Source organism: Sinocyclocheilus anshuiensis, unplaced genomic scaffold (genome assembly GCF_001515605.1).
Source record: "Sinocyclocheilus anshuiensis isolate Anshui unplaced genomic scaffold, SAMN03320099.WGS_v1.1 scaffold665, whole genome shotgun sequence".
Lineage (NCBI taxonomy): Eukaryota > Metazoa > Chordata > Actinopteri > Cypriniformes > Cyprinidae > Sinocyclocheilus > Sinocyclocheilus anshuiensis.
The window spans coordinates 368075-385810 of record NW_015537961.1 but is presented as its reverse complement, the minus strand read 5'-3'; the positions used below and the strand labels follow the sequence as shown (position 1 = coordinate 385810).

The window sequence follows — 17736 nt, the reverse complement described above, 5'->3', positions numbered from 1 at the left end:
GTGTGTGTGTGTGTGTGTGTGTGTCAGTTTTAGCCTGTGTATGTGTTTGCACAGATGAGTTCAGCCTGCAGTTTGTAATATCTTCATCTCTGATGGTGAAGAATTAAACGCTCAATGCCTGTTGGAACAATAACAGAGCTACATTATGCATGGCCCATCTCTGTACCCGGATCAGACACTGCTGAACTGTGCCAGTGTGAAACAGCACTCGGAGCCAAAAGGAAACAGATTATTGGGCTCTCAGTGAGCCAAACGCTGAAAACACACTGTGTGTTTGCGTGAATGACAGTCAAAAGGCTGTGCAATAGAGAAGTTTGGTGCCAGGCATGAGAGAAAAGCGGCATTTCTAATACGGGTAAAGCATTATCTTCATTTCTATCAGGAACAGCGTGTAGAAAACACTCCTCATGGTCACTGCACAGCAATGCCACTGCGCTTCAGAGGATAAACAGGAGATCAACCAGGAAACTCTTCATGCAAACATGCTGTCGTCACCTTTTGTTGCTTAAATACAAAAATAAACATTTTCTATTGTAGAAAATATAAGAGAATGATTTAATGTGGCTTCCTGTGATGCTACTGATTTAGTCCAAAGTCATAATTATGAATCATATGAAGTGCATAGTACTCCGACACCGCTCAAAAGTTTGGGATTGGTAAGATTTTTTATGTTTTTTAAAGAAGTATTTTATACTCATTAAGGCTGCATTTACTTGATCAGAAATATAGAAAAAAAAATTTAAATAAGAGTTTTATGTTTTAATATACTTTAAAATATTAATTTCTTTCTGTCATCAAAGCTGTATTTTCAGCATCATTGCTCCAGTCTTCAGTGTCACATGATCTTCAGAAATCATTCTAATATGCTGATTTACTGCTTAACAAACATTTATGATTATCATCATATTATTATAATATTTGATTAATAAAAAGTTTAAAAGAACAGCATTTATTTAAAACAGAAAACTTTTGTAACAGTATACACTACTGATCAAAAGTTTGGGGTCAGTACTTTATTAAATTTTTTCACAAAAAAAAAAGAAAGAAAAAACTTTTATTCAGAAAGGATGTGTTAAATTGATTTTAAAAAAGTGATAGTAAAGACTTATATTGTTAGAAAATATTTCTCTTTTGAATAAATTATGTTCTTTTAAAACTTTTTATTAATCAAAGAATCCAAAGAATTAAAAAAAAAATTACAACACAATTAATTAAAAATAATAATAATTGGCAAAAATTAAATAATAATAATAATAATAGGCCAAAAACGGCAAAAAAAAAAAAGAAATAACATGCATGAACAAAAGAAGAAAAATGTGAATAGCTGTGAAGAGAAAAAAGTAATAAAAATAATATTTCTCAGTTTCTATGTTGTTTAATGCTACTACAATAAAAATAAAGAGCAAATGTGCATTAGGTTGGGAAATGGAAAATGCTAAACGCTAAACTATACAATCAACATTCAAGTAAATTGTACAGTTGTACATTCAAGTAAATCACTGGTGATTACGACATTGATTGCAGTGTTTAAGTGCACTCATCTCATAAATAAGATCATTGACAACTTGAAAAAATCTTAAATTAAGCAACTATTCAGTTAATAAACACTTCTGATTAAGGACACCTTATTAACATATTACCTGTTTAATGCCAGTTGCGTTAAAATCCAGCATTAACCTGATGTTAATCAGACCACCGTATCAGCGGCAATTAGTGTCAAATTTAGCCCCGAGCACCTTTAATGACTTCTGCACGAACACAAGCTCATGAGACACTTTATCAATGCTTGAGCCCGAGGGTCACAGCCCAGTAAAGCTCTTCAAATACAAAGAAAAATAGAAAGCTAATTGGCAGGATCTGACCTCGGTCACGTCGCAAGACAGACCCCGATGATTTCTCTGCGAGCATAATCTAAAAATGACTTTCCCTCACAGCCAGATAACCGCAGAATTTAGTAAGTCCCCTCCCTCCCTTATCCACGCTTTCCTCAGAAGCTTGCAGACATCGCGTCTGCCCTCTCTCCCTTTATGAAAGACAAAAATAATAATGGTTGCAAAAGCACAGTGACCTTCCTTGGACTTGAGATATGATTTAGTGGAGACCAACAGCACAAGCTTGGGCCAAAAAACCACTGTGCATACAACATTAAGATTACGAGACTGTAGTCATGATATTTTAAGAATAAAGTCAATTATGAGAATACAGTCGCAGCAATACGAGATTAAAGTCGTAATAATTTGAAAATACAGTCAAAATTACGAGAACAAAGTCAAAGCATCATGAGATTAAAGTCATGAGTTAGTATTTTGAGAATAAAGCTGTAGCAACACAAGGTTAAAGTTGTAATATTTTGAGAATAAAGTCATAGCAATATGAGATTAAAGTCCTAATATTATAAAGTCAAAATTATGAGAATAAAATTGTGGCTTTATGAGATTACAGACATAATATTTTGAAAAATAAGGAGAATAAAGTCGTAATATTTTTAGAAGTCAACATTTTGAGAATAAAGTTGTAGCATCTTGAAATTAAAGTCATAGTATTTTGAGAATAAAGTCATAGCAATATGAGATTAAAGTCCTAATATTATAAAGTCAAATTTACGAGAATAAAATTGTAGCAATATGATATTAAAGAGTAATATATTGAAAATTAAATAAAAATTAGGAGAATAAAGTCGTAATATTTTTATAATAAAGTCAACATTTTGAGAATAAAGTCGTAGCAATATGAGCTTAAAGTCGTAATATTTTGAGAACACAGTTAAAATTACGAGAATAAAAACGTAGCATTATGAGATTAAAGTCCTATTATGAGAATAAAGTCAAAATAATGAGAATAAAATTGTAGCATTATGAGATTAAAGTTGCAATATTTTGAGAATAAAGTCAAAATGATGAGAATTAACTCATGGAAATACACGATTATAGTCATATTATTTTGAGAATAGTCCAAATTTTAAGCATAAAGTTATGAGAATATATCACAATGTCAAACATCGCAAGTCGTCACTCCTGAAACTTTGCAGTGTGTACTTAGCATGAAAAATAAAACTTTTATTCAAATTATGAATGGGTTATACACAGAAAGTGAGCAACGACGCTCCCTTATAATGAATGAAGCAGCACAAGCTCACCGACTGATCAAATAATCTGTCTATACTGCACAATGAAGCTCTTATTTACATCGTGTTTATACTTTGTTGGTTACAGCGAAACTCTTGGCGATTCTGACTTGCACGCCTCTGATTGGCCACTGTGTTCACACGCTGAACAAACATATCTGTGAATGAACGCATTGAAAATTGAAACCTTTGACGCTCTTCACAGACACTCACACAAATACGGGAACTCGGTACTACCAGTACTGAGGAAAAGCTGTATCGCTACATTTTTAAATAAGTATATATATAAGTAATAACTTTCTAAAGGTTGAAGTAGACTGGTTCAGACATGGTACCCTGTACAGAGACTCTTTGAGGACGGTCAGCTAAGAAGTCCTTGATCCATAACACAAGGTGCCCATTGGTATCCAATTTTAATAGCCGATCTAATAAAATTTCAATCCTGACAGGATTAAAAGCTGAACTAAAATCAATAAATAAAATTCTAGCAAAAGCGCCAGGATGCTGAATGTGCTTGCTAATCACATGCAGCAGAGTTAACGTAGCATCCTCAGTGCCTCTCTGTGCCTTATAAGCAAACTGCAGTTGGTCAGACAAATGGGTATTTGGCAGACGCCCGAACACAACCCTTTCCATGCATTTACATAGAATGCTGGTAAGGGCAATAGGTCTAAAGTCATTAGGTGATACAGGGTTGCAGTTTTTAGGCACAGGGATAATTGTGGTTCTCTAATTATAAATATTGATTATAAATAACTTCAATCTCGTAATTGCTACGAATTTATTCTGGTATTTTTGACTTTATTCTCAAACCATTTTGACTTTAATCGCATAATGCTACGACTAAGCTAGAAAACTGTAAGCATCATAACTGTACAGTTTAGGTGTAACTTTGCAGTTGTTCAGCTGGAGACCTTTACAGGTCTATTTACTTAAGATGCACTTAACGATTAAGATGCTCTTAATGACTGTTTTAGAGCGATCGCAGATCTGTGACGATTTTCAAGAGCTTATTAAGTTGCAATCCTTTTGACTTGATAGAATTTGACTGACTGTATGCAATAAAAGGTTGCATTTTACTGTAAACATACAAATGATCACGTCACAGGCAGTGAATTATTATGAAAGCAATGCAATTACAATTTCAAGCACTATATCCAAAATCCGAGCACTTTTTAAACCTTGAAAATAATACATTGAAATTCAAGAATTTCCAGAACCTGTTCGAACCCTGTATTCAAGATGTTATAAGAATAGGGTATAATGTGTATATATATATATATATATATATATAATATTATCTACTTATGTTTACAAAACTGCCATATAAATATTATTTAGTCACATCATCTGTCCATTGTAAGTGTTTTGTGGCCATACCTGGTGTAAACGCTCGGTGAAACTGGTGTAAATCTTCTCCTTTCAGTTCTTCTGCTATCTGTCCGATCTTCTGCCTCACACCATCCAGTTTCACATCTGCCTCGTTCAGGATCTCCTCAACATCTGGAACACTGAAAAAACACTAATGCTCATTTACATGCATTTAGCAAATGCTCTAATCCATAAAAAACACATAAAACGACATATAAAATCTAAAAGTTACATTGTGCTATTATATGTATAATATAGCAGGAACAACTCTTATCTATCTAGCTTGCATTTGGGAAAAAATAAAATGTAATATTTCTTACTTTCTGTTTTACACTGTAAATTTCACAAATAATTACCAAGAAATGGCAAAGAAACACACTGAATTAAATGTGAAATTTTGAAGTAGAAAAGCAGAAATAGTATTTATAGTACAGTAAGTGTACTCCAGTAATCTTTGTTTTTAAAAAATGTTAAAAATCCTTTTATTTACAGTGTAAATCCTAAATTTAGACACATTTACTCACTTTATTTTACTATATATATAAAACATAAAATATGTTTTTTTAAATTATTTTAGAGCAAAATATTTTTCGTACTCATCAAAATACTTAAAAATGTCAAAAATAATAAATAATATAAAATAATCATATTTAGATATTATATAAAATAAAAAAATATATTTTTAATAATTTAAATGTCATGAAACGTATTAATCTTAAAATTAAATTTATGAATCCTTTTTAAATTTAACTTGTAAAGTATTTATACCTACCTATATTCGTACTGACTTGAATTTATTGAATTAAAAAATATATATATTGTATAACTGTGTGTGCGTGTGTGTGTTATTTTAGGGCAACATTTTTTTTTCGTATTTACTTAATTAAAAACTAAAATTAAATTTATGGAATTAATGGAAATATATGGATATTTTTTTTACTTGTAAAGTATTTACACATTGTGTGGTACTTTTTTTTTTATTTTTTTTTTTTAAACCTTTTACATTTAGTCATTTAGCAGATGGTTTTATCCAAAGTGACTTACAAATGAGGACAATAGAAGCAATCAAACCAACAAAAGGGCAATAATATGTAAGTGCTGTGACAAGTCTCTGTTAGCCTAACGCAGTACACGTAGCAAGGCTTTTTGATAAATAAAAATAAAAACAAGAAGATAGAACAGAAAAATAATAGAGAATGCTAGTGTCAGAGGCTCTTTTTTTTTTTTTAAGAAGGCAAGTAGTAACAATAGAAGTAGAATAGAGAATGCAAGTGTTAGAGGGTCAAGTATTTTTTTCTTTCTTAGAATTAGAATAGAGAGTGCTAGAGTTAGAGGGTCATTTTTATAATAAATAAACAAAAACAAGAAGAAAACAAGAAGACAGAATAGAAAAATAATAGAGAATGCTAGTGTCAGAGGCTCTCTCTACTTAAAAAAAAAAAGAAGAAGAAGACAATAGAATAAAGAGAATAGAGAGTGCAAGTGTTAGAGGGTCTTTTTTTTGTTAAATAAAAATAAAACAAGTCAAAAGAATAGAAAAAACAGAGAATGTTAGTGTCAGAGGCTACTAGCAAGTAAGACAACTAGCAAGAATAGAATTAGAATAGAGAGTGCTAGAGTTAGAGGGTCAAATTTGAATTCAGGGCAAAATGCTTTTTTCTTATTCTCCTAAATATATATTTTTTTTAAATCATGAATCTCACCTGGTGACTCTGTGCAGGAGGAATATGGTCCGTTTGCTCTCAATGGTGATATCTCGACTGATCTTCACCAAACGCTCGTATTTATCATGCTTGGTGTCGAGTTCATGCTGGAATACTGTGGAAGTGTGAAAACACAGCAGTGAATGTGTAACACTCATTCATTCATCTCAGCACAGGGGCGGACTTACCCATTAGGCAAAGGTAGGCAACCGCCTTGGGCCCCCTAAAATGCTTTTCATATAAGAGATGCGCATTAAAGGGGTCATATGATGCTTTTTTAAAGATCATTATTTGGTGTATTTGGTGTAACAGAATATGTTGACATGCTTTAATGTTCAAAAAACACATTCTTTTTCAAATACTGTACATTATCGTAGGTCCTCTATGCTCCGCCTCTCTCAACGCTTCGTTTTCTACAAAGTCCCTCCTTCCGACAAGCGCAGTCTGCTCTGATTGGCCAGCTGACCCAGTGCATTGTGATTGGCCGAACACCGCAAGCACTCGTCAGAAATGTAACGCCCCTTACCATAATCGTGAGCTTCATCTTTCAAAATAAATGTAAAGACAGAGCCCGAAAGGGGAACAGAGTCGCGTGACAGACACAGTGATGAAGCTGGTATGACTCCAAAGAGAAAGGAAAACTTGAAATCGCATCATATGACCCCTTTAAGCACTGACACGCAAACGGTTGCTGTTTACGGTGTTTATTACCACGACAACTGTCTGAGTTGAACATGCTTTTTGTGTATCCTGCTTGAAGGAGATGAAAATATTATGCATCTGAAGCTGTAATTAAATATTGAGAAACCGTGTGTATTAAATAAATGCCGCTTACTCATTTCTGAGAAGGAACCAAATAGAGGACACATACGCAGTTACTTTTTTGGTCGATATAATCCTTAGGTGTGTAAATGTATAATTGCCTTTTCATTATTTTTTCAGTTTTATTTAAATTTGTAGTTAAAATAGCTAAAAATAAATGTATTTTAAAGTTTAGAATTAGATGGCCTTTGCACACAGGCTTACGCTGGTAACTCATCAGTGAACTTTCCTCGTCAATATAGGCTATATTTTTTCTCATTCTATATTTCTGACGTTCCAAAAGCGCCTCCTATTGGCAGAGAATGAATGCTCATTTTCAATAATCCAGTCTGTAGTTTTTGTTCGGACCAATGTGAAAATCCACCCACATATATTAAATTAATATAATAATTTATACTTCTGATTCACCCCTGGTTTAAACGCTCAATTGTGAGGTTTATCATTTTATAATTTATTTTGTTTTTGTGAAAACCTGTATCTCAAATGTGAATCAATTGCTATTTCGTGGTCTACAACATGAAAGAAAGCCATTATAACATGTCCATGAAAAATGTAGAAACATTGGACACAACTATGGGGCACCATTGTGCAGCAGCAAGCATCACAACAAAAAAGGAACCTCAAGGTTGATCTAGGAAAATGTGTGCAAATGTATAGGGCCCCATTCCTATATTTTGCCTGGGGCCCCCACCCAATTCACTAAATCCGCCCCTGTCTCAGCAGGACTGTCGCTCAGCGATGACAGGTGAGACCGGCCTCGTGCAGTCCTCGGATTTCGGGCCGGCTTCTGTCTTCCGTTTTCGGGCGCATCCCTCGTCTGCGAGGAACATACATATTTACATAAACAAAAGCATAACTCACCATCATCATAATCTATGAGCAAACGATGCATGAACTTCAGATGATTTTAAACTGCGGTGAAAGATGCTGTCAGGCTTTACCTTCTCGTTTACTCATTTCTATTATAAAGGGACACGTGTGTTCACGGATGGACAGTAAACTGCTGTTTTACCAGCTGCTTGTGTTTTTGTAGTGTTTAAATCCCGCTGAACGCCTTCATCATTGGTTTTTACATGCGACTGTATGATGACGTACTTTCTCACATATGCAACCGAGAAACAACGTGTTTTATAAACGTGCTCTTAAAATGGTGCATTCGTTGTAAAAACGGCGTGTTGCACGCGGTTCGGTTTATTTTGAACACTGGCACGCGAACGGACCTCCATTGTTTACTCGGGACCTGCGCGTCTTAATTGCGTGCCACTGCACGGCATTTTGGGTAACGTAGTTTAATTTGATCCATTGACTCTTACGAGAATGTTTTAGTCCATTAAGGAAAAATCCCTTCTTTTTTCGCCAAAGAGAAAGTGGCTAGCTAGATCAAGATATCTATTTTTCCCCTTTCCCGAAGGCTAAAGAGATTTGGTTTAAAATTATGAATGACATTCATCTTTGTAATGAGTTCCTCAGACAAAGACAGAGCTTTCTTAAGCGCATATAGTCACTGGAACATTTATTTTATTCATGCAAATTAAAAAAAAAAGTATATATATATATATATATATATATACACACACTAATGTATATATATGTATATATACACACACACACACACACACAGAGAGAGAGAGAGAGAGAAGATAGATAGATAGATAGATAGATAGATAGATAGATAGATACGATGACCTTCATGTTTGGTGAAGTGTGAAATGTGCCTGGTTTTGATTTCAAAACTATAAAATAAGTTTTTAAATTATTATTTTTTTATTTTTTTATGTTTTTTTTCAATCTGAATTTGGATATTGAGTATTTGCTTGGTAATTTTGTAGTTTTGGCCAACTATTTTATACTCCAATTCCGATTTCTTAAGATTTCTCCTTATTCAAATCTTTAAATCTCACAAACAACAAAAAAACTCTTAAGTTGTGTAAACTTGTAGAGGTATATTTTGTTGATGAAACCCATTTTGCCATTTTCTTCTGTCTTTTTAAAAAATTGTATTAGTTTTATTAGTTTTTACATTTTGCTGTGACTTAGATATGTTGGAATTGCTTTATGTTTTGTATGTACTGAGGCGTTTTTTGTACTCTTTAAAAGTCCAGTTGTAAAAGTGGTCATCTTAAAATGATTTCTATCATGAAAACTCTTGGAAGATTTTAGCATGGTAATGGATATGACAATGTTAATGTATTTGGTCTTGGCGGAATAGATCTGCTACGCTGCTGCTGTTGGTTATTGCTGTATTTGTAGATTATTGCTGCTGCTGCAAGCAAGTACAGGAACTTGCTACCGCCAATACATAAGCCGATATGGTGCTCCTGTGAGTAATAGCATATAAAATAACCCGTAGCAAATCTATACAGGTGGAGCTGGGGAAGGTGGAGGGTTTCAGAGGAACTCTGAACGCGCGCTGCAACACTCTAAAAAATGCTGGGTTGTTTCAACCCAACTTTGGGTCAAATATGGACTAACCCAGCTGATGGGTTACATTTTTTAATTACTTTTTTAGCCCAAAAGTTGGGTTAGTCCATATTTGACCCAAAGTTGGGTTGAAACAACCCAGCATTTTTCAGAGTGAATGCTCAAGTGAATGCTAATCAGCCATTTAAATGTAAAGCAGCAAGCTCATTGGCTGCGTATGCAACATGAACCAATCAGCTTGTGACAAGTCGTTTAATGCTAAGAATATCATCAGTTATGTTAAGGACCCATCAGCCTGGGCCATCTAGAGTTTCATGACAGAACTTGGTATTTATCTACTCAAATTTAATTTAAATCATTTAGTAAACATATTTTTATAATTGATTTTATAACTAAACTTTCTCAAGACAAGGTAACTTTCACACAATTTTCTCTCTCTCCCACGCACACACAAACAATCTTAAAGTAATGTTAATAAAAAAAATCATAATGTGGAACCAATCCTATAATGGGTTCAAATACAATCCTGATTACACAGAAATAAATAAACAAATAACATTTGTGTATATTTTTACAAAAAGGATTGTGGTTATACAATTGTACAGTGTGTGTACACACACACACACACAAGTACATAATATCTTATTGAGAGGCGCTTTCCTTTGATTGCACATACAGTATATCAGATTACTGTTCCTCCTTGTGAACCTTGGTCTGAAGGATTCATGCCAACTGTGTACGTGCGGCCCAGTGTCTCCTCACTGTCTGAATGAGTGCCAGCATGTTCCTACAGGGGGCAGTGGACAACAAAATACACATTCATAATCATCAAATGACATTTCTGCACATTTGATTGCAATCCCATACCATTTTTGCTTGCTTGGCAACTTACAAAAATAGAGTGACTTGGCCATTTAGACCAGGAGTTTTCAATCTTTTAGATTGCTAAATCCTCATGCATGAGACCCCCATCCCAGAATTTAAAAAGAAGCTAAATATTTTCATGTACTAAGACCCAGTTAAAAATAATATTATATGTATAAAATATTATTTGGAAAATATTTCCTTATTACGTTACATATTTTTACTGTTAGATGTATTGTTTTCTTTCTTTCTTATTTTATTTTATTATATATTATTTAATATTTTAATCAAAGTGTTCATTTATTTACTTTAATCTTATTTTCTATCACCTTTTCAACGGACACCTTGGCAAATCCCTGATTTAGACCGATCACTTTTCTCCTAGAACTGAGAATATAACTATTTATCAGATGATTTTAACCTTATAGAGCACTTATTAGTCCATCCAGTAACATTCTTGCCCTGTGTATGCTGCTATACCATTTACATGAATGACATTACAAAACAATGCATTGAAAATAGATCTGCCGTCTTTGTTAATGTTGATTAAAAAGAGCCTTTTGTTCTTCAATAACTGTGCAATAAACAGGCATAATAACCAACTAAAGACAATTTTTCAATGGGATTATCAGCATGATTAATTAATTACAAAATAATAAATAAATAAAAAGTAGAAAATAAATCTAGTTTTGATCAGATAGACTACTAGATTAAGTTAATTTAGCAGGTTGCTTACAATTCAATTTAATGCAAAAACAATAAAAGTAATTGGATCTAAAGTCTTGTCACAAATAAAACAGAATCCGATTCATTTGAACAAATCGGCTCGTACGGACCCCCGTTGACCTGAACTAAAACCTGCAGCCTCCAAATCCTTACTAATTAGGCCACCTACTACTAAAAAAGGCATTAACATTTTAAGATCAGAGGTGTAAAGTATTTGAGTAGGCTAAATGTAATTAATTACTGTACCTGAGTATCTTTTTGGATCCTCTGTTGTTTTACTGTGCATCAAAGATATTAGCAACTTTTACTCTCTACTTCACTACATTTTTGAATGAGTATCTGTCCACTACATTTGTAATGAGTGTTGCAATTACACATTACATTTTGCATGGCACCTAGCTTTTCTCCAGCAGTTTATTTCTGCTACAAAAAAGTGATATCGCAACTACAGGGCACTGAAAGTACTATAATCTTGTGCATTTGGCCCTTACTCACCCAAACTTGCCAACAAAGCTACTTTACATGAATGCGAGCTCCTAGTTGTGAGGTGTTTTATATATGAGATGAGGACATGACTGCAGCCGGCAATGAGGCCCAAACCAGCACATCCACTGCAAGAAGCGCTAATTTTATTTAACCGTCATACTGAAGAAACCTTTTTGAAGGATGTTTTTTTTTTTTTGCAATTTTGAAGTGTTCAGTTTTATTTTGGTTTTAGAAAATAAACGTGATTGCTCTCCTCACAAATCAACTCTTTCTTGATTTTCACTGCCATGATGTCTCTTTGATTAGTGCATCTTTGAGCCTATATTCAGTATGAGTAAAATACTTAAGTACTGTTAATCAGATAGCCAGCCTGCTCTTTTTCTCAAGTTGTTTTGGAATCAGTAGTTTATAACTTAATGGAGTAAATTTCACTGTAAAGGTATCTGTACTTTTACTCAAGTATGGTTTTCAGGTACAGGGGTGCCCAAGCTCGGTCCTGGAGGGCCGGTGTCCTGAAGAGTTTAGCTCCAACCCCAATTAAACACACCTGAACCAGCTAATCAAGCTCTTACTAGGCATACTAGAAACTTGAAGGCAGGTGTGTTGAGGCAAGTTGGAGCTAAACTCTGCAGGACACCGGCCCTCCAGGACCGAGTTTGGGCACCGCTGCTTTACAACTTTACGCGAAAGCAGTAACACAATTTCACACTCGTCCCGCCTTCAGTGTGTGTGTGAATGAAATGAGGCGGGGCCTATTTATCAGCTCTGAACCATAGGCGACTGACGTCAGAGGTCTGGCTCTTACTGGCGACGTGCGGAACGCAGACCGACACAAGCAAGGAGGAGCGCGGCGCGCAAGCAGCGGGATGGAGCTCGCGCGGCACGATCCCAAACCCAGCCGTTTGTTTAACGGAGAAAGCGCGGATATTGCTGTGTGATGAAACGGACCCCGCTGTTCGTTTGCAGTTGTTGAGGCTGACGCGTTGTGCGTGGAAGGACTGGATTTATAGGGCCAGCCGCAAGCGAACATGGACCGATGCGCTACGGTTCTGGATCCGGACCAGGATAAACAGTTTTGCGAGCTGTGTGGAAAGATAGAAACCCTTTTAAAGTGCGGTCGGTGCCGGATCTCTTTCTACTGCAGCAAGGAGCATCAGAAACAGCACTGGAAAAAACACAAACTCACCTGCAGAGAGGCTGACAAGACCAAGACTGTGCCACAAACTCCTCATCAGCTGGAGAAAACAACTGATCCAGACAGAAAACAGCTGATCACCGGAAGCTCAGAAGCTGACAGCAGTACCACCAAACCCCAAACCCACAAACTGGCCACTGAGTATATAGTCCCATGCATGAACAAGCATGGCATTTGTGTAGTGGACAACTTTCTGGGTGAAGACATCGGGCTGTCCATACTGGAGGACGTGAGAGCTCTCCAGCAGACTGGTAAATTCACTGATGGACAGCTGGTGAGTCAGAAAAGTGACTCTACTAAGGACATAAGGGGGATCAAATCACTTGGATCGAGGGGAAGGAGCCTGGATGCGAGAAGATCTGCTTCTTGATGAGTCGCATGGATGACCTGGTCAGGAATTGCAATGGAAAACTGGGAAACTACTCAATAAATGGAAGGACTAAAGTAAGTATGCGTCAGTCATATAGCGTGGATGATTTATTAACACCGGCTCATCATGTTGCATCATTGTTTTGAAGAACTGTGAGTGAGTAACTGTCTGCAGTGTCAGATCGATCTGCTAATTTAAAAGGATAGTCCACTAAAAAAAATAAGAAGCAAATTCTGTCACTATTTACAGACCCGTATGTCGTTCCAAAGCTGCATGCAACTCTTTCTTATGCAAAACACAAAAGAAGATATTTTAAATAACCTAACAGCTTCGGTTCCCTTTGACTTCCATTGGATTTTCTGTCCACACAATGGAAGTAACCAACATTCTTCAAAATATCTTCTTGTGTCTTCCAAAGATGAAATACTCTTTAACTGCACACTTTAGCCCTGAAACGAATCAATGTTGTTATTTTTATTTGAAGGTGTTTTTTTATTATTATATACAGTATCAGTCAAAAGATGCATCTACTCATTCTTTATTATAAGAGTTTCCCCATTTTAGAATAATCACCAAACTATAAAACAACACAAATGGAATAATAGGGATTATGTAGAGACAAAAAACACTGTTGACCAACTTCATGAGGTGCATCCTGGGAACTGAAGGAGTTGACATGCATGCTTTTCCTTCTCTGTCTGCTTGTTTTCACGCGCTTGCTTGCCTGCCTGATTAATAACTGCCTGTTATTACATGAATAAAGCGATGGATGCATATTTTTGAACACACATTACATATATTTTAAATGATTTAATACAGCTTTTTTTTTATTTGCTCACTCTCAAAACCCACATGACTTACTTTCTTCCATATAACACAAAAAACATTGCATGTTTTCCATGCAATGAATGCATAGTGGCTGCCAATCTCCAAAAAGAACAAAAAACAGCATAAAAATGTCACAACACGTCTTGCTTGGTTGATTAACGAAAGCCAGAATTTCAGTGTTATCAGACTGATGTTGATCATTGTGGCTTGGCTGATATATTAGATACTTTGTGACTTATATAGTTAATTTTGGATATAATTATTGTGAAAGCTACTTGGAAACTATTTTGGTTAAATTTAGCGCATAATTTCCAGATTAAATGCATCCTTGCCATTTTTTTTTTCTGGTTTTGATGTGATTTATTCCTTTATTTTTGGGTTGGGTAGAAAAGTCATAGTTTCTGCAAAGAAAATTACAGTGAGTATTTATATTTAGATTCTGTGCCTTTAAGCTTTGAGCAACAGTTTCACTTTTTCTTTGCAAAAACTGCCTGCAACAGCACACATTAATCTCAAACAGCACAAACACTGGCAAGTGGCAAAGCCAAGGTCACGGGTTTGATTCCCAGGGAATGCACTGATAAAGCATGGATCTTGAATGCAATGCAAGTCTGCGTTAATTATATTTGGGTTGTTATTCCCTTGACTGGATGATATTAACACAGATTTGTGAAAAAAAAAACAGTTTTCTTTGAAGTTTACTCTAACCCTATATTTGCCATGACAGCCAGTGCAATTACCAAAATAATAAAAAGATTATTTCTCCGATAAGACAGTTTTGCACAGGTTTCTGGGCTCTTAAAATGGTAAACACTAGCACTCAAAAGTCTAAACACAATTGACTGAATTGGTTTTTCATGGTCATAAAAACTTTCTAATGTAAATGATTATGCTTAAATGCTTGAAATATGTTTTGTAGGCATATATTTCTTTAGAAAATAATGCTTTTTAATGCAGAAGTTGAAGCAGGTGAAAGAAAAGAGTGTAGTTTATGTTGAAGTGCTAAAATAACTAAAACTAAAAACCTAAAACTACAAAAAAATAATAATAATAAATTGTTACTTAAAACATGAACTAAAAAAAAAAAGAAAATAAATGTAATTAATTTAACTGAAAATAAAATGTACAAAATGTTAAACTTATTTTATTTCAGTTATTTGCCAAAGCAACATTTCTCATTTTTGTTTAGTTTAAATTGAAGTGCTAGATTAACTAAAATAAACTAAAAGTAAAAAGTTGTAACTTAAAATAAAATGAAAGTTAACTGAAAATAAAATGTAAAAAAGTTAAACTTATTTTATCTCATTTATTTGCCAAAGCAGAGTTTCTCGTTTTTGTTTAGTTTAAGTTGAAATGATAAAATAACAAAAATTAAATAAACCAAAACTATATAAAAATGACTTGAAATAAAATAAATGTTAACTAAAAATAAAATACAAAAATGAAACTTATTTCACTTAGTTGTCAAGGCAACATTTCTCATTTTTGTTTAGTTTTGTAGTTTTTGTTTTGTAGGTTGAAATAACTAAAACTTAATAAAAAACGTTTAAAAAATATATGAATAAAAAGGTAATATAAAAAGGTCAAAAACACAACAAAATTACTAAACCTTTAACTTAAAAGAAAATGGATAATATAAAATCAAATGAAATTCAAAATATGACATTATAATGAATTATAACAGTATATCACTGATACTAAAATAACATGATCACATGATGATTCCCATACTTCACTCTCAGAAATAAAGCTGTCATTGGGGTGGTTCCTTCTCAAAAGGTAGACTTTTGCACCTTATTCACCCTAAAGGTACATATTAGTACTTCAAAAGTACATATTAGCACCTTTTGAAAAACCGCCCCAGTGACAGGTTTTGTACCTTTTTTCTGAGAGTGTAAATGTAGAGTTTGAGGACTTCACTGTTATTCTAAATAGTGTAAGAGTGGGTGTTAAGGCCACATTTGCATTTGTATATCCCTGTTTTTTGTGCATGCAAGCCTCTTTCAGGCCTCAGCATAAGTTTCTCCTTGCGTGTGACCTCTGATCTCTCGGGTCGCCCTCCTTCTCACTGTCCCTGAGTATGAGAGCGACTGACCCTCAGGAGGACGGGCCCATCCCACTCACCCTCTCTTTCATATTCAAGGATTACAAATTATTATGCGAGTTACCTTGATGTTTAGCTCTCTCAGCAGCACTGCGTATTACAGTTTCCCTTCTGCAGTCCTTCAGTATAAGCCCACAATTACATCTTGTTGTTGTAACCAAGGTCTCATAGGTCTTGTTTTTTTACTCTTTTATTTAATTGAGCGAGTTAAGTCTCCATGCCTTTTGTCTAAAGCTTTATATTTAAAGAGCAAATATTTAGAGTTAAAGAGATTTTTAAACATCTGCCAAGCTCGGTAGCTTTGCCAAGCCACACAGATTTCTAATCACATTCACTCTGCTCATTTCCTAGGAAATATTAGTGCTTAACCAGAGTTCTTTTAGTATTGAGATACTATTATAGTTTTTATTTATTTATTTTTATTAAAGTTTTTGTTTTAGTATTGTGTTTTTGCCATTTACCATCTTTATTAATATTTTAATTTTTATTAAAAAAAATATTGATTTTTATTTCAGTTTTAGTGAGTTTAGTATATCAAGTTAAACTAAATCAAAATGAAAAATATTTTCCATTTTTATTTAAATTTTAATTAGTTTTAGTATTTTTGTGTTTTTGTAATTTATAAAAAAAATTTATTTATATTGTAATTTTTTATTAATGTTTATTGATTTTTATTTCAGTTTTAGTGAGTTTAGTACATCAAGTTAACTGAATAAAAATGATAAATATTTTCCATTTTTATTTAAATTTTAGTTAGTTTTAGTATTTTTGTGTTTTTGTCATTTATACAATTTTTTATTAATATTTTAATTTGTAAAAAAAATTAATTGATTTTTATTTCAGTTTTAGTGAGTTTAGTACATCAGGTTAACTGAATAAAAATGATAAATATTTTCCATTTTTATTTAAATTTTAGTTAGTTTTAGTATTTTTGTGATTTATACAATTTTTTATAAATATTTTAATTTGTAAAAAATTTTAATTGATTTTTATTTCAGTTTTCGTGAGTTTAGTACATCAGGTTAACTGAATAAAAATGAGAAATATTTTCCATTTTTATTTAAATTTTAGTTAGTTTTAGTATTTTTGTGTTTGTCATTTATAAAATTTTTTATTTATATTGTAATTTTTTATTAATGTTTATTGATTTTTATTTCAGTTTTAGTGCGTTTAGTACATCAAGTTAACTGAATAAAAATTAGAAATATTTAAAATGTTTATTTAAATTTTAGTTAGTTTTAGTATTTTTGTGTTTTTGTCATATAATTTTTTATTAATATTTAAATTTGGAAAAAAAATTATTGATTTTTATTTCAGTTTTAGTGAGTTTAGTACATCAGGTTAACTGAATAAAAATTAGAAATATTTTCCATTTTTATTAAAATTTTAGTTAGTTTTAGTATTTTTGTGTTTTTGTCATGTATACCATTTTTTATTAATATTTTAATTTGTAAAAAAAAAAAAAATTTATTTTTATTTCAGTTTTAGTGAGTTTAGTACATCAGGTTAACTGAATAAAAATGATAAATATTTTCCATTTTTATTAAAATTTTAGTTAGTTTTAGTATTTTTGTGTTTTTGTCATGTATACCATTTTTTATTAATATTTTAATTTGTAAAAAAATTTAATTGATTTTTATTTCAGTTTTAGTGACTTTAGTACATCAGGTTAACTGAATAAAAATGAGAAATATTTTCCATTTTTATTTAAATTTTAGTTAG

At 33.2% G+C, this 17736-nt stretch overlaps 2 protein-coding genes across 2 annotated transcripts in view; one reads left to right on the top strand and one right to left on the bottom strand.

Annotated features, from left to right (window-relative positions):
* LOC107667162 (translin-associated protein X-like) overlaps positions 1-8281 on the bottom strand; it is a 15878-nt gene extending 7597 nt beyond the window's left edge. Inside the window, exons 1-4 of the mRNA XM_016458759.1 lie at positions 7962-8281; positions 7754-7837; positions 6199-6322; positions 4505-4635 (exon numbers count right to left, since the gene is read on the bottom strand). Coding sequence (XP_016314245.1) covers positions 4505-4635; positions 6199-6322; positions 7754-7837; positions 7962-7977 — 355 coding nt within the window. The 5' untranslated portion in view covers positions 7978-8281. The remainder of the gene's footprint in view (positions 1-4504; positions 4636-6198; positions 6323-7753; positions 7838-7961) is intronic.
* Positions 8282-12144: 3863 nt separating this feature from the next.
* Positions 12145-17736, top strand: part of LOC107667047 (egl nine homolog 1-like) — a 22031-nt gene continuing 16439 nt past the window's right edge. The window contains 2 exon segments of the mRNA XM_016458630.1: positions 12145-13017; positions 13020-13156. Coding sequence (XP_016314116.1) covers positions 12546-13017; positions 13020-13156 — 609 coding nt within the window. The 5' untranslated portion in view covers positions 12145-12545.